Below are 13,352 nucleotides of genomic sequence, written 5' to 3'. Positions count from 1 at the left end.
CTTTGCACCATCTGGTGCAGCACACATAACCAGCCACACGACATGATGCACAGCTGCATGAGCCACCCATGGTCCTCCCCTTTGGGCTGTCAGAAACGCATCTCACTTTCCCACAGGACATAAATTGTCCTAAACTTTTCCTGGCTTACGCCACTTTACATGATAACCTTAATGTTTTCAGCATAATTCTCACAGTACGCTGTACGAGTTGGGAGACTGCCCTTTTAACAATTCCAGTTTACAACAGAAATGCTATAGTGGGTCATATCAACACAGCTCAGATCTCAACCTGCTCACATAAGGGTTAAAAATAGAAAGTGCTATCCACTGGTTTGCTCTGATGTTCCTGTAGATATTGTCACTGGATGTATCCTCAGTAGAATTCTATTCAACACCTCTGTCTTTAAGTACAAAGCTGTAGGCTGTAGCAGCTTTAGGAAACATAAGTATCCTTTTTTCTGCTGCACAGTATCTGTGTGTGAAATTCTCTAAAGGGGTTTAAGTATTTACCCTGAACACTATCAGACAGTTTCTAAAATTTTCCTTATCCTGTTGCAAAAACACTTCAAAGAGAATCATAAACACAGTCCTTTGTGCTTTCAGCACACACTTTGTTTTGGAAGCTTAAGTCTGAATTCCCTCAGAATTGTAAATACTTTTTTCTGATGTGCAATACAACTTCACTTTTTTTTTTTTTTTTTTTTTTTTTTTTTTTAGAAGAGATTGGTAGTGATTCTTCTACACAATGCCAAATCCTTTCTCCCATTTCTGACAGCGAAAAGTATTGAGGTCAAGGAAATTAGTGCCAAAAACTGAAAATAAAGTCTTCAGGATCAGGTTGTGCTATTGTTGTTTAAGATAAAAGGTACATTTCCAGAAACACCTGACTCAGCATATATAAAATATAACCTGCCAAAAATACATTTATTTAAGGGGTCTGGCCTAAACAGATAAGAAGAGCCCCAAAAGACAAGAAATATGGCCAAAATTTGGGTCTTTGAGCTGCCATGTTGTGCCTACATTTCACAGCTCATTAGGCAAATACGATCACCCATCACCACATGGCCCTCCAATAAAGGAGTGTGACACTGCAATATCTAAGCACAACAGGAAAGCTAAAAAAGAAATTAAAATAATACCTCAGAATTTCTTGAATTCTGGCTGACAAGGTCAAACCAATTCAAATGTCAGTTAAGTTGCTCTGCACTTTCTGAAAAAAAGCTAACAAACCAACCAGCCTGTTTGTGATCCAATTATCTGTTTGTTTGTTTTTTTTAAATATAATTAGTTAGCTGTTTAAAGTGCCAAAGTCTACAAAAGCTAGGAGGATTCCTTTTAAAAGCATATTTTGTCTTACAGCTTTTCATGGTTATTCTGGAACTGAAATACTAATTTAAACATATTTATACCCTTGTTTTAATTTGGGGCAATAAATAAATAAATATATTATGGCACTGGGCTGAGATTTTGTAGCTCAAGTTTCAGCCTAGACTCAATTCTAACTGTCAGGCTGTAAGCCCCAGACAATAGTGGCTTACAGCTGAAACTATGACATACTTCATATGTAGCAATAGTAGCAAATAATGAAAAAGAATTCAAAAAGAAAAATAATTTTACAAGAAAATAGCCTTGCTGTCTGATTTCATTTTAGTTGTATAAACTGATAAAAGCATGATATTGAGAATAACAGTAATAATACAACTAGTAAATACAGCTTTTAAGAAGTTTTACAAATCAAGATATCAGTTTGCATGAAATGCCACTTTGCTCATTACAACTACAAAGACCGCGCACACTTCTGCTTTTATACTACGTTTCTAAATTAAAAGGTGTGCTGCATTTCATTGTCATTAGCTGGATTTTAGGATGCCAAAAATGAAACAAAATGTGTAACAACTACTTGTGTTTCAGTTACACCGTTAAAAAATCAGTTTTTTAAGATCTATGATTCATTACTTTAAGTAGACCCTTATTGTAGGCAAACAGTTATGCTGTTAAATGTAACTCCACATCAGTTATACTTTTCTCTACATCTTAGTTCTACAATTTTTTCATCTTGCCAAATTCCTGCATAAATAGGTAGGATTAAATGGAGCCTAGCCTACCTAACATAATTATATATGTTGTGATTTTATACCGCAATGAAACTGATACATTTTAATAATCCCAGTCTTGGCTCTTACCCACTAAAGTCAATAAAGGTTATTAAGGCCAACTGTCATATAAATACATTGCTAAATGGACTGTCAAAGCAGGAAATACAATTCACGCCATACAGCACTAGTAGGGTCTTCATTTATTTTATATTTTTTTAAAAGGAACACTAGATATGTTAAAAAAGTCTTTAAAGATTCAATAGTGTATCATTATCATAAGTATAATCATATACGTCTACCTTTCATTCCACAAACAAAAACCATTTAATTGATTTACATTTTACTCATTCAAATGTGAATCAGACTAAAACAAAATAAACCAAAAAAGACTGTAGGACTTCTGCAGTTCTTACTGATTTGGCATGGTGTTGGAAGATTTTCATAGCTAAAATAAATGTCAGATTGCAAGGTTTGCATGATATCAGACCCTGAGAGACAAATTGTCTCTCCACTGAATCTCAAAACAGCTACAGCAAGACTTCCTCACATCACATGAGATTTCAGCTTTTCAGACTTCTCTTTACCCAGAAAGCAAAGCTTGTACGGTCTTTTTTCAAATGGTAACTCTCCCTTTGAATTCAGCAAGCATTTATCCTGATGTTGCAGATGATAACGTGTTAATCTTGGATGACTTTTTTAAAAACCCCTCAAACATTTGAATAGCCTTCATATTTTCAAGGGAGGGGGAAAAAGAGAAGAAGATTGGTTAAACTGCTTTGGATTTAATGGTTCATAAATTCATGAGGTAATATTGTGGGAAATGTGATGTTTTATCAGAATGTCATTCAAATGAAAGGTTTAACATTTACATCACAAGAGCGAGCTTTAAGTAAAACTATCCTCAGGGAAAGAAATGCCAGGAATAAACATGATAAAATTGTGTGCTTGCTATAATGTACAAAAATATTAAATAAAGCCCAAAGGTTTGAAGACACTGGGTTGAACTTTCTGCAGTATTACTCCAATGTCACAGCAGAGTATAATTACAATTAGCTGAATCAGAAATGGTTTTGACAACTTTCTTTTCTCCTTTATAAATGCTTTGCTAAACAAAGGGACAAAAAAAAAAAAAAAAAAAGGCACACAGGGACCCCAAGACTGACTTTTGTATCACTCTAGATACACACAAATAAAAAAATAAGTCAAGAGTTGTTCAGCTCATACAGAAAAGTAAGAAAAATCCATCGCTTAAGTATTTTATTTTAAGAAATAATTCCTTTTAAGCAACAATAGTCTTCTAAGACAAGATCAACAATTCTAAGACATTTTTACTCTTAGCATTTTGACACAATTTTTTTTTTAAAGAATCATCCAGCTAAAATTATAAATTTTGAGGAAAAAAACATTGGCTGTAGACTACTAGGTATCTTCAGAAATACCTTTTTGATTTAACTTAATGCTGTAAAAGCTAAGCATGCACCAAAACACTGCACTTTTTATGTTAAATTGCTGTTGAATTTGTTAACCCACAATTGATTTCCTGTGTTATGGAATCTTAGAGATTACAGCTAACTTGAAGCAACAGGGATAATTCTTGATGTTAATGCTACATTTCTATGTATTTTTATAAAATCAGTGCCTGTTGTTGCATTAAAACTGCGGCTCAACATTGCCCCCTACTGTCATCTTGTGGAATACTAAAGGACACAATGTAGGTTAAATCTAAAAAAAACACAAACCACACCACCCACCCTACCTCCAAGTCCCAAATACAGTAAGCATCAAATTTACTTAAGAGACTCAACAAAACAGACCTTCTCAATTAACATTCTCTTCTGTCTCCTTCAATAGCTGAAATTAATTGTGATTAATATGTTATAAGTCATAAAACATTACAGCAATTTTTAAAATTTAAATTAAAAGCAGCTTCTGTCTTGGCCCAACCTTCAGTTTGCTGATAAATATCATCCTGAGGCCTGTTGAAAGGAGATACACTGACGCCACCGTGTTTCTAATTAGAGACACATGGTAATGTCACACCAATTGCAGAAAACCTAACCCTTGAGAATTCCTGAGTTTGCTGTTTTTCCATGTTCTCAACACACAATGGATATAAAATAACAATCAAACATTCTTGTCTCTACCTCATCTAAGCCTATGTTACAAGAGAGTAAGTTGTCATTTGAAAGAAAAACAAACCAAAAGATTTTTTTTAAAATATAAAGGTCATTCAAGAATGTAAGCACAAAAAACACAAAAATGAGGAAAAAACCCCACATAAAAAAGTTATAATTTCTCTCCTTTTGCAGGAATGTTTAACGTTCACTGATTCCTTGCAGCAACTGATTTCACAAATTGATATTCTACTTTTCCACACTTGTTTTCCAAGTCTGAAACCAGCCATTGCTGGAAAGCTTACAATATGTTTGAGCAGGTTAGTGAGTCACAACATTCCCCTCAAAACTCAAGAGCATATTCTTCTTGCACCATACCAGCAGAGATTCAAAACCACCTCTACTACAAATCATATTCAGCATCCTCAGCTACATTACAAACTTTTCCAAGTCAACTATGGGCAAATTGAGGGTTACGCTGCAACTGGCAGAAATGACTGAGAAGCAGCTTCTAATGCAGACATATGGATACGAACAACCCAAGTTTGTCAATATAGTTCCAGTGTACAAAACTAGAAGCAGTTATGCTGGTAACTGTACTGAACACTTTCAATAATTAAGTCTCCCAACTGAGTCTCTACTTGGCAGCAACAACAAGCAGGCTAACAGTGCTTGTCACTAAGTCTGTTTTCAAGGAAAGCAGGGTTGCACTTCCAACTATACAGGAGCCAATATCACTACAGTTATTAAAGAAACTAATCTACTCTTGTTGGTTCTAGCTATGGTGTAAGTGTGCAGGTGGACTACAGGCAGGTAGTTTTACCTCCAGATCACCAGATTTTATTCTCAACTTTCCTCAGATGCATTCAGCATTGCCGTTACCAGCAGAGTTGTCTATCTTGGTGTTGTACAGAAAAGTGGACAATGCACAGTTTCGTGTACCAATTCATGTGACATAATATATGAGGCTGTCAAACTTTAAAAACAACCAAAGTCGGGAAATAACTAAAATCTTGGGGTTTGGGGTTTTGTTTTGCTCACGTTTCTTCTGGCTACTGGAGAGAAAAATAAGAGGAGGCAGTGGAAGGCTGATATTGATTCTACCTTTCATATGTTCTGAATAAAATTTAAAAGTGGTTACTGTAGTACAATTAAAAACATAATTGTGAGTGCTCTCAGAATTAAGCTCCAGAGGCTTTAGACTACAAAACTAGTACTTACCATAATCTCCATTTTTCTCCAGAATTCTTCCAACTTAGCCATAGGCTTACGCCACCAATCAGTGCACTTCAAATACCGCTTGCCTTGAAACCAAAACTGCCTGAGCCACTCAAATTCAACCTGCAAGATAAAACCATACAGTAGCATAAACATCTATTTTCATTATCTGGGGCAGAATGGGGTAATGCATGAATCCAGCTATAGCTGAACAATCCCACAGAAAAGAAGGCTACCAAAGTACTCATTTCTAAATGTGTCCTTACCCCGAGCTGTTTATTTGATTTCTATTCCACATGAATTTGTGACCTGAGCTACTCCCTTCAAACTTGAGAGGTGCAAACCCCAACTCTTTTCTTTACATGTGGTACACGTACAAAGAACATTAAAAGTTCAGGTTTACCCACAATTCAGTCAAGTATGTACCAGCTCTGGCTTATTTTGATTAACATTGTGGGTTTTAAAATATTTCAGTCACATAAAAGATTGAAAAAATTTGCAGTAATAAAATTGCTAGAATGCAGCCTGGTCAATTGCTATGGAATGAGAGTGTAGCATTACAATGAATCATAGTTCCTCATACTTTACCAAACAATCTGGTTACCAGATAGGCTACCAATAACTTTAGGATTAACTGGATCTCAACAGGAGCCATGAAAGCCCTGCTTGGGTAGACCTGCGGGGGAGAAGGGGAGCCCCAAGCCGCTTACACTCCCTCCACTGGATCTGCCGTTACCCAAAACCCGCTAACCCACAACAACGCACACCTATCGGGAGCCAAAAAGCTTCTCAAGGAATCTGAAGTAAGAGGTTTTTCTAGGAGAATGCTTCTGCAGAAGCCGTGCTTTGCAAAGAAAAATTGCCCACTGAAGCAATAAAATTTCCATCAGGAGCAAGCTAATACTTTTATTTAGAACATGAAACACAACAAATGATATAATACTTTACTAGTTGGTGTTTATAAAAAAATTCATATATGGATGGCCCATCAACTTTAAGACAAGAGAAATATTAACTTACTAAAAGATAACATGACTATATAACTTATCAAATTTTCTTCAAGCAAAATAATTCTATTTATCCTGATTTCATCCGAGCCTTTTTTCCTTTAATAGTAACCCATAGTTCTGGTCTTCAGAATTTTGTATTTATCTTGGTTGTGGTACTTATGTTTCACACTGAGTTCAAAGCTGCTTTAATCATTATTTGTACCACAAAGAAGTTTTTGTTTATCCCTGCTCAGCACCGATGATGCAAACAACAACAACCTGCCAAGGTGAAAGAATAAAGCAAACTGCCCAAAGGTGTCACCTAACTTTCTTTCCTACAAGGGTGAACAGAATGACTGCAGAAATCTGAAAGTGTTCCAGTTAACATTAACTAAATGTTTGGTCAATATATGTTAAAGATTACTATAAAAGATACTTACATGTGAAGTGTATAAAAAGAATATTAAAGCAACTTTGTTGGTAAAATATAACAACATGATTAGTTGGCAGACAGATCTTAAAATATTTTCAAAAAAATTGACTGCAAGCCTAGTGACTTTTTAGCACAGAATTTTTGATTATATCCTTCCCAAATAAAAGCTGAAGGAAAGTTTGCTTCCTCTACAGTATTAACGAGGTATGAAGGATCAAGTTATGTTTGTTAAAAATCAGTATACGTAGTTTTGGGAAGGCTAAGCATATTGACAGTTCAACTAGAGTTTTAAGCACTCTACTTCTTCCCCCCCCACACTTCTTTTTGGTTTTGCTGGCCTCTGCCACTGAAAGGGCTTATAACACATGATGTCTGGCAAACATCTTTCAGGAAATGAATCACATGAGGCCATTAATCAATGATTTTTTTTTTTTTTCTACAAAAATTAAAATCAATGTTACAATATGGCACATCAAGACAAGACTCTATTTCAGTCAATCTGATTTTTGACTAGTCACATCGATTTGTTACATTAATCCATGCAATTTCAGCCCAATTCAAGTCTGGCATCTTGGGCAATTTTTAAATGCATCTTGATCCTCTACAGAATATACAACTTGACACAGAAGAGCTGCTTTTTAGGTGCAAGAGGTAAAGTTTAGCAACAGGCTAGTTAATTTTCTGCAGGATTAGCTGGTCTTATCAGAGGTCAGTGTACCAAATTGCAATGTGTGGCTGTTTGACGATGTGGACTGCCATGTGGTATTGGGGGATATGGTGTAGGGCACAACTGTGTAGAGTAGGGTAGATGGTTGGACTCGATGATCCCAAGGGTCTCTTCCAACCTAGAGGATTCTATGATTTACTAGGGCTCTCAAACTCAGGTCCATATTCAACTTGTGATGTCTTGGTTTAGCTCTAAACTGAGTTAATAAAATGAGGGTGGGGGTGAAAAAATGTTTCACCCACCAACTTAGAAGCTGCTTGACAAGTGACTGCTCAGAACTATCACCTCTGGACAGATAACTGTTGATTCTGAAAAAAAAAAAAAAAAAAAAGTAACATTGATGAGGCAATGGTGACGTGATTCGCCCATCACTCGATCCTTATTCCAGACATATGCAAGCATAAATACTTCGTCTTGCTAAAAATCTCCAGAGCTTCCAGTTATGCTAAGTTTGTTTGGTATTTTTAACACATGAACATTTTTCACACCACATCCATTACTAAGTACACGTTTTAATAAGAACATATGCTATCTGCTTTCCGTGTTCTCCTAAAAGCTGTATGTCCTCTTGCTTTCATTGAACACTAGTCAGTATTATCTTCTCCTGTATCAGGAAAGCTCTTCTCCTGTATCAGGAAAGCACTCCTATTGCCTTGCCTGCTTCCGTGAACAGGAGGAGCTGTACCAGGAAAAACGGCACAACAGCAAATACTGTAGAGACACAAAAAGCTCAACTTTAGCCTTAGTGGAACTGAAGTTACAAAACATTCCTATTCCGTGACAAAACTCTCCGTTTAACAGCTCTTGCCAAGGATTTTGTCAAAGAGTTTTAATTTGGAGACTCCCATATATCAGAGCTATCTTTAGTTAGCACTAGAAAGCATTTTACATGACTGAACAGGACAGAGGCTAAGCATATTAACATATTACAAAATATATATGCTGAGTGTTTTGGGAATAATTTTCATCTCCTAATTAATTTTCACTTAACGACTTGCATCTGTGCAAGTAAGCTCAGAATCAGGCCTCATATGTCTAACCTCAACATATTTCCAAGTTGTCCTTTAAACAATGATTAAAGGCCAATTTTAGGTTATAGTCAATACTGGGTAGTAAAAGGCCAACAGTAGCATTTGACATTTTGTGAGGCAGTGCTCCTCAGTCAATTATTTAAAAGTATCGGTTATTAAATGCCACACGTGCAGGTGATCTATATTTTCTCTCTTCTGTACTAGCCAGCCACCAACCATGCTGTCAGCTCACTGTGATGTGCTAAAACGTATTAACCTTCTTTTGGCTGCACACACTACCACCCTTTCTCAGCAGTGCCCTCAGTGTCTAACACTGTATACCTTCAACTTATCTAGCCCAGGATTTTCTATGTGCTTGTGCATTCACCACACTTAAATGTGGCTACTGCTGCCATAAAAATAGATTTGCTGTAGATAAAAGTGACACTACCTCACAAGCAACAGAGCAACCAATTCAATCGCAAGTTTTAATCATAGTAATCAGGATTTGATAATCACAGTTGATCATAAACACTGATGAGGACAAAACCCTACCTTTTCAAACTTGAGTACTTACTCTGAAACCTGCTACATTTCCAACACAGTCCCCAGATGCTAAAAAACTTCCTCTAGCGTTTTACTTCATAGAGAACATCCAATCATTAGTTTGGCAAACAAAGAAGCCTTGAAACTACCTCACACAACATGAACTATTATCAGATGTTGCATTACTCAGAGCAAGGAAAACAAATTCTTTGTAATGTGAAGAATAGGCTGGCGATGATCTTTTCTGCAGATTTATTTTCATATGTATGAGCATTTATATCATCTGCCCAGCAGTGTTTTATTACTTTAAAAAGCATTTGCTTGCCAATTGGTTTCCCCGGGTCCCCTGTAGCTCTCTTTGGGACATACCCAGTAGCTGTATATATTTTGGAAAGCCAAGTGTGATTCAGTAGGGGCAAGAGGTTCACATCCAGTGAACTCTGCAAGATCATTTACTTCAGGGTAAATTATTACTGGCCAAACAACAATCTGATTGCTTAAAGGGGTAACAATCTCGACCACTATGGGTGCATTGTTAGGCTACTGTACTTCACAGCTGTCCAGGTAATTACTTCTGTTCACCCTGCTACACTGTTCATCGGATACCCTGCCATTGAGGTATTTGTTCAGACTTCAAGCCCATAAGCTACTCAGACAAGCAGCACATGAACACCCTTAATTAAGGTTATCTTTACTTACAACTACAAAGTACATACTGGGAGTGAAGTGACTCACACATCTAACAAACAGCACATACCTTGCAATTACTCAGATATTCCTTTGAAGACTGTTTTAGTGAGGGAGACCATGGCAACAAAGCTAAATCTAAAGAAATATTAAACTTCTACCTGGCTGCCCGCTAGAGATGCTAAAAGCCTCCTCAGGATAGCATCTTACCTTTTTGACAGGAATACCCCTGTCAAGACATTGAAGACGAGGCTGTGACAAATGAACTCTGGGAAATCTAACATCAGTAAAGACACCACCAGTCACTCACCCATACTTCTTTTAGAGGTTTCTCTGCCCACCGCAAAAATGGACAAAACTGTCTCCACCTATGCTTCCAACCTACTTTATCAGCACAGCAAGTCAATTTTCCTGCCTAGGAATACAAAAGTGAAGGCACAGAATCATACCTCATTCTTTCAGACTTGCTCTTAGGCTTTTTCCCTCTAGCAGACACAGATAATTCATCCAGACCTCATTTGGCAGAGCAGTTAATTTCAGCACAGAATGTGAATCTGTGCTAAACTACTATATTTTAGCTTAGTCATACACAGCCTGATGGTACTGTGATGGTTCTGTTTCAGTTAATGAGCTCTGATGACCATTTCAGAGGTGCCAGCAAGATGGGTTAAAAAAAAAAAAAAAAAGCATAGCATTTCAGGAAGACAGAGAATCAAAACCAATGGCTGCATCTAATTATCTGAGTTAAACCCTGTGAAGAACTTCAGTTATGATAATATTTGAAAATAAAATACAACCACACCACCTCCTCTACAGATGGAAATGCTACTTAATTTCAATCTCATGATATCTGTTCCAAAAGAATAGAAAAAAAATTCAAAAGGAGGTTTAGAACTAGCACAGAAAGCTGAATATCAGAACAGAAATACACAGGCAAAAATGGCTGGGAGTTGTTCATTAATTCTGTGTTCAGCTTTTTGTGCAATTCTGTCTTTTTTATTGAAAAATACTAACAAACTAAGAAAAAACAAACAAACAAACAGTGACCAAATCCTGATTATATCAATCAAACAGAAGATTCATTTTCATCAGTAAACAGTTTGACTCTTTAATGAAACAACACATGTTCTTGTTCTTCATCTGCCTGCAAAAATTTGAACCTTAAACCTGTATTAGTGCCTGAAAATACAAGGATTTATCATACAGGGAGCAAAAGAAGGTGGGAAGCTTTTACATGCAAAAAAAAAAAGTTGCATTAGCCTCACAGATGCATATGTTTCACTTCAGTGATGTTCAAAAAAGAAAAGTGCATTTACCACAGTGATAAGCCACTAGTAATTTTGTCTACTTGTGCAGCAAAGAAATTAAATTTAAATAGCACTCCAACATACGGAGTGTATCCTTCAAGTGAAGAGCTGACCTTGGGAAAAAAGAATTGAAAAAATAAAAGGTGAGTGGGTATTCTCCTTTCAAATGAAATATAGATCCAATGTGTCTACTAACTCTAAGTGCACAATATGTACAAGTTAAACAATGATTTCTGTTACAGTATATCCCATATGCGTAACAGAAAACATCCCTGTATGTCACATAGCAAAATTATTCAGGTGACTGCAAACACCAGGGGCTAGTCTCTCACCTGATGTAAACGGCACATGTCTTTGATGTTAAAGGACCCGTGCAAATTTACACCAGCTGTGCATGTGGCCCTAGCTGTGCAAACCACATATGCGTATAGTTTTATGGACTGAGCCTGATTAATGTTTTGTAAAGCCCTGCATGCATCAGACTTCTCTAAATTGCTCTAGGAGCTGTTTTACTAAAAGTCAAGGGTGCAAATCTTTTGCCATCACTATATTCAATTTTACCAACTGTAAACACAATACAGATAAAAATGTTTGTACAACAAGTTTTAGTAACAATACACAATATTATATTCCTCAGCAGAGAGCAATTTAAACAGTTTACACAAACGTTAATTTGAGTGTATTTACTATACAGCTCCTGATAGTGATCATACTAATCTTAGTAGAAATATAGAACAGCTCCTTCAAAATGTCTGAATATAGGAGTGCTGTAAGAAACCACCGATATTTTAGCAAAAAGTGGCTCAGAAGTTTGTTTTAACTGGTTGCTATAGCCATTTTTAAAGAGAGACGCTCTTTTAAAGAGATCAGTGCTTTATAGTTAGGAACAGCGAAAGTTTTGTTTCAGGTAGGACAGCTTTTCCAGAGCATGAACACAATCTGTCATTTTAAACCCCCAATACATGCTTTGACTACATTTTCTGTAACTTAAAAAAAATAAAAAAAGAAAAAAAAAAGAAGCCTTAAGTTTACCATCTTCCGAAACACCACCCTTGTAAGAAGACCCGGTCCGTTGTGTAACATTCCTGACTCTTTTCACTAACAGAGAACAAGCCAAATTACATTTTTGTGATACTGCCTACCTTTCATACCACAGGAAAAATTACCTGCTTCCACAGTCTCCCAAAAATACTGTCTGATATTTTCAATTCATTTGTCAAATCAATGCGTTTGTTAAGACTCCAGATCTGTACTTCAAACAAGAAAGCACTGCCAGATTCAGTGGAATTCCGTGAAAGTGCAGTTATACTTGCATATTTTGTTTAAATAGATCATTCTGCGCTACATGTTCCTCACAACTATCTCCACTGTATTTTCTTCAGAATATAATTTAAAGCACATACTCACAATTGTGTCACACCTGGCATTCTGTAAAAACCTGGTTCAACACCCGACAAACAACTGAAAAAATTTTACCTTTTTTCCTTTATTTTTATTTTTCTCAATTTGTGTTAGAGAAGTGCTAGAGTCTGGTTTGTCCCCCACACTATCAGGTTTGGGGATATCTTACTGAAACTACTCTTTTACTCTACCAGCAGAGGGACTTAAGAAGGAAGAATGAAAACTTCATGGGAATGAAAGTATCAATCCAAGCTAATCCCAGTTACTGCAACCAAGTAAAAAGCGTCATAGAAAACACATTTCAAACTTATGCCGAGAAATGCATTGTGAGCAGCTGAACACACTTAATTGCCATTAACTCCACAAGTAGACTGAACCTCTCAGAACCTGGCTGAAGTACTTTCAGTGCAGATCATCTCACCTCATTATGTATTTCTTCTACTTGCTTTACAACTGCAGTTTCCAGTGATTTCAAAGATAAAGCCATTGAATCAGAATCAGTCTGTAAATTCTGGAGTGCCAGTTCACATTGTTCAAATATGTATTCCAAAGTTCCTCTTGAACACTACAAAGACACAGTAAAAATTTATATATAGCTACTTCAGAACATACGTATTGCTCAAATATACTGAACTATTTGCTTCTGAAATAATCAAGGTGAAGGAGCACAAGGGATGTATTTCTGTAACTTCATTTCATGATTTCTTAAAAGAAAAGCGTAATGCCTCCTGGATTGTCTATATAGTTATTAATATAAATTTCGCAAATGTCTAATCGATCAAACATTTAGCCAACCAGTGCAGCATAGACTGAAAGGAGAAAGA

General features: G+C 36.4%; 1 protein-coding gene across 1 annotated transcript in view; it reads right to left on the bottom strand.

Annotated features, from left to right (window-relative positions):
* FTO (FTO alpha-ketoglutarate dependent dioxygenase) overlaps positions 1 to 13,352 on the bottom strand; it is a gene marked incomplete at its 5' end in the record, with an annotated part of 261,593 nt that overhangs the window by 168,254 nt on the left and 79,987 nt on the right. Inside the window, 2 exons of the mRNA XM_082489185.1 lie at positions 5,432 to 5,551; positions 12,950 to 13,093. Of these exons, the coding sequence (XP_082345311.1) occupies positions 5,432 to 5,551; positions 12,950 to 13,093 (264 nt within the window). The remainder of the gene's footprint in view (positions 1 to 5,431; positions 5,552 to 12,949; positions 13,094 to 13,352) is intronic.

This window comes from Vanellus vanellus (genome assembly GCF_965231255.1).
Source record: "Vanellus vanellus genome assembly, chromosome: 12".
Lineage (NCBI taxonomy): Eukaryota > Metazoa > Chordata > Aves > Charadriiformes > Charadriidae > Vanellus > Vanellus vanellus.
This window is presented reverse-complemented; position numbering and strand designations above follow the sequence as displayed.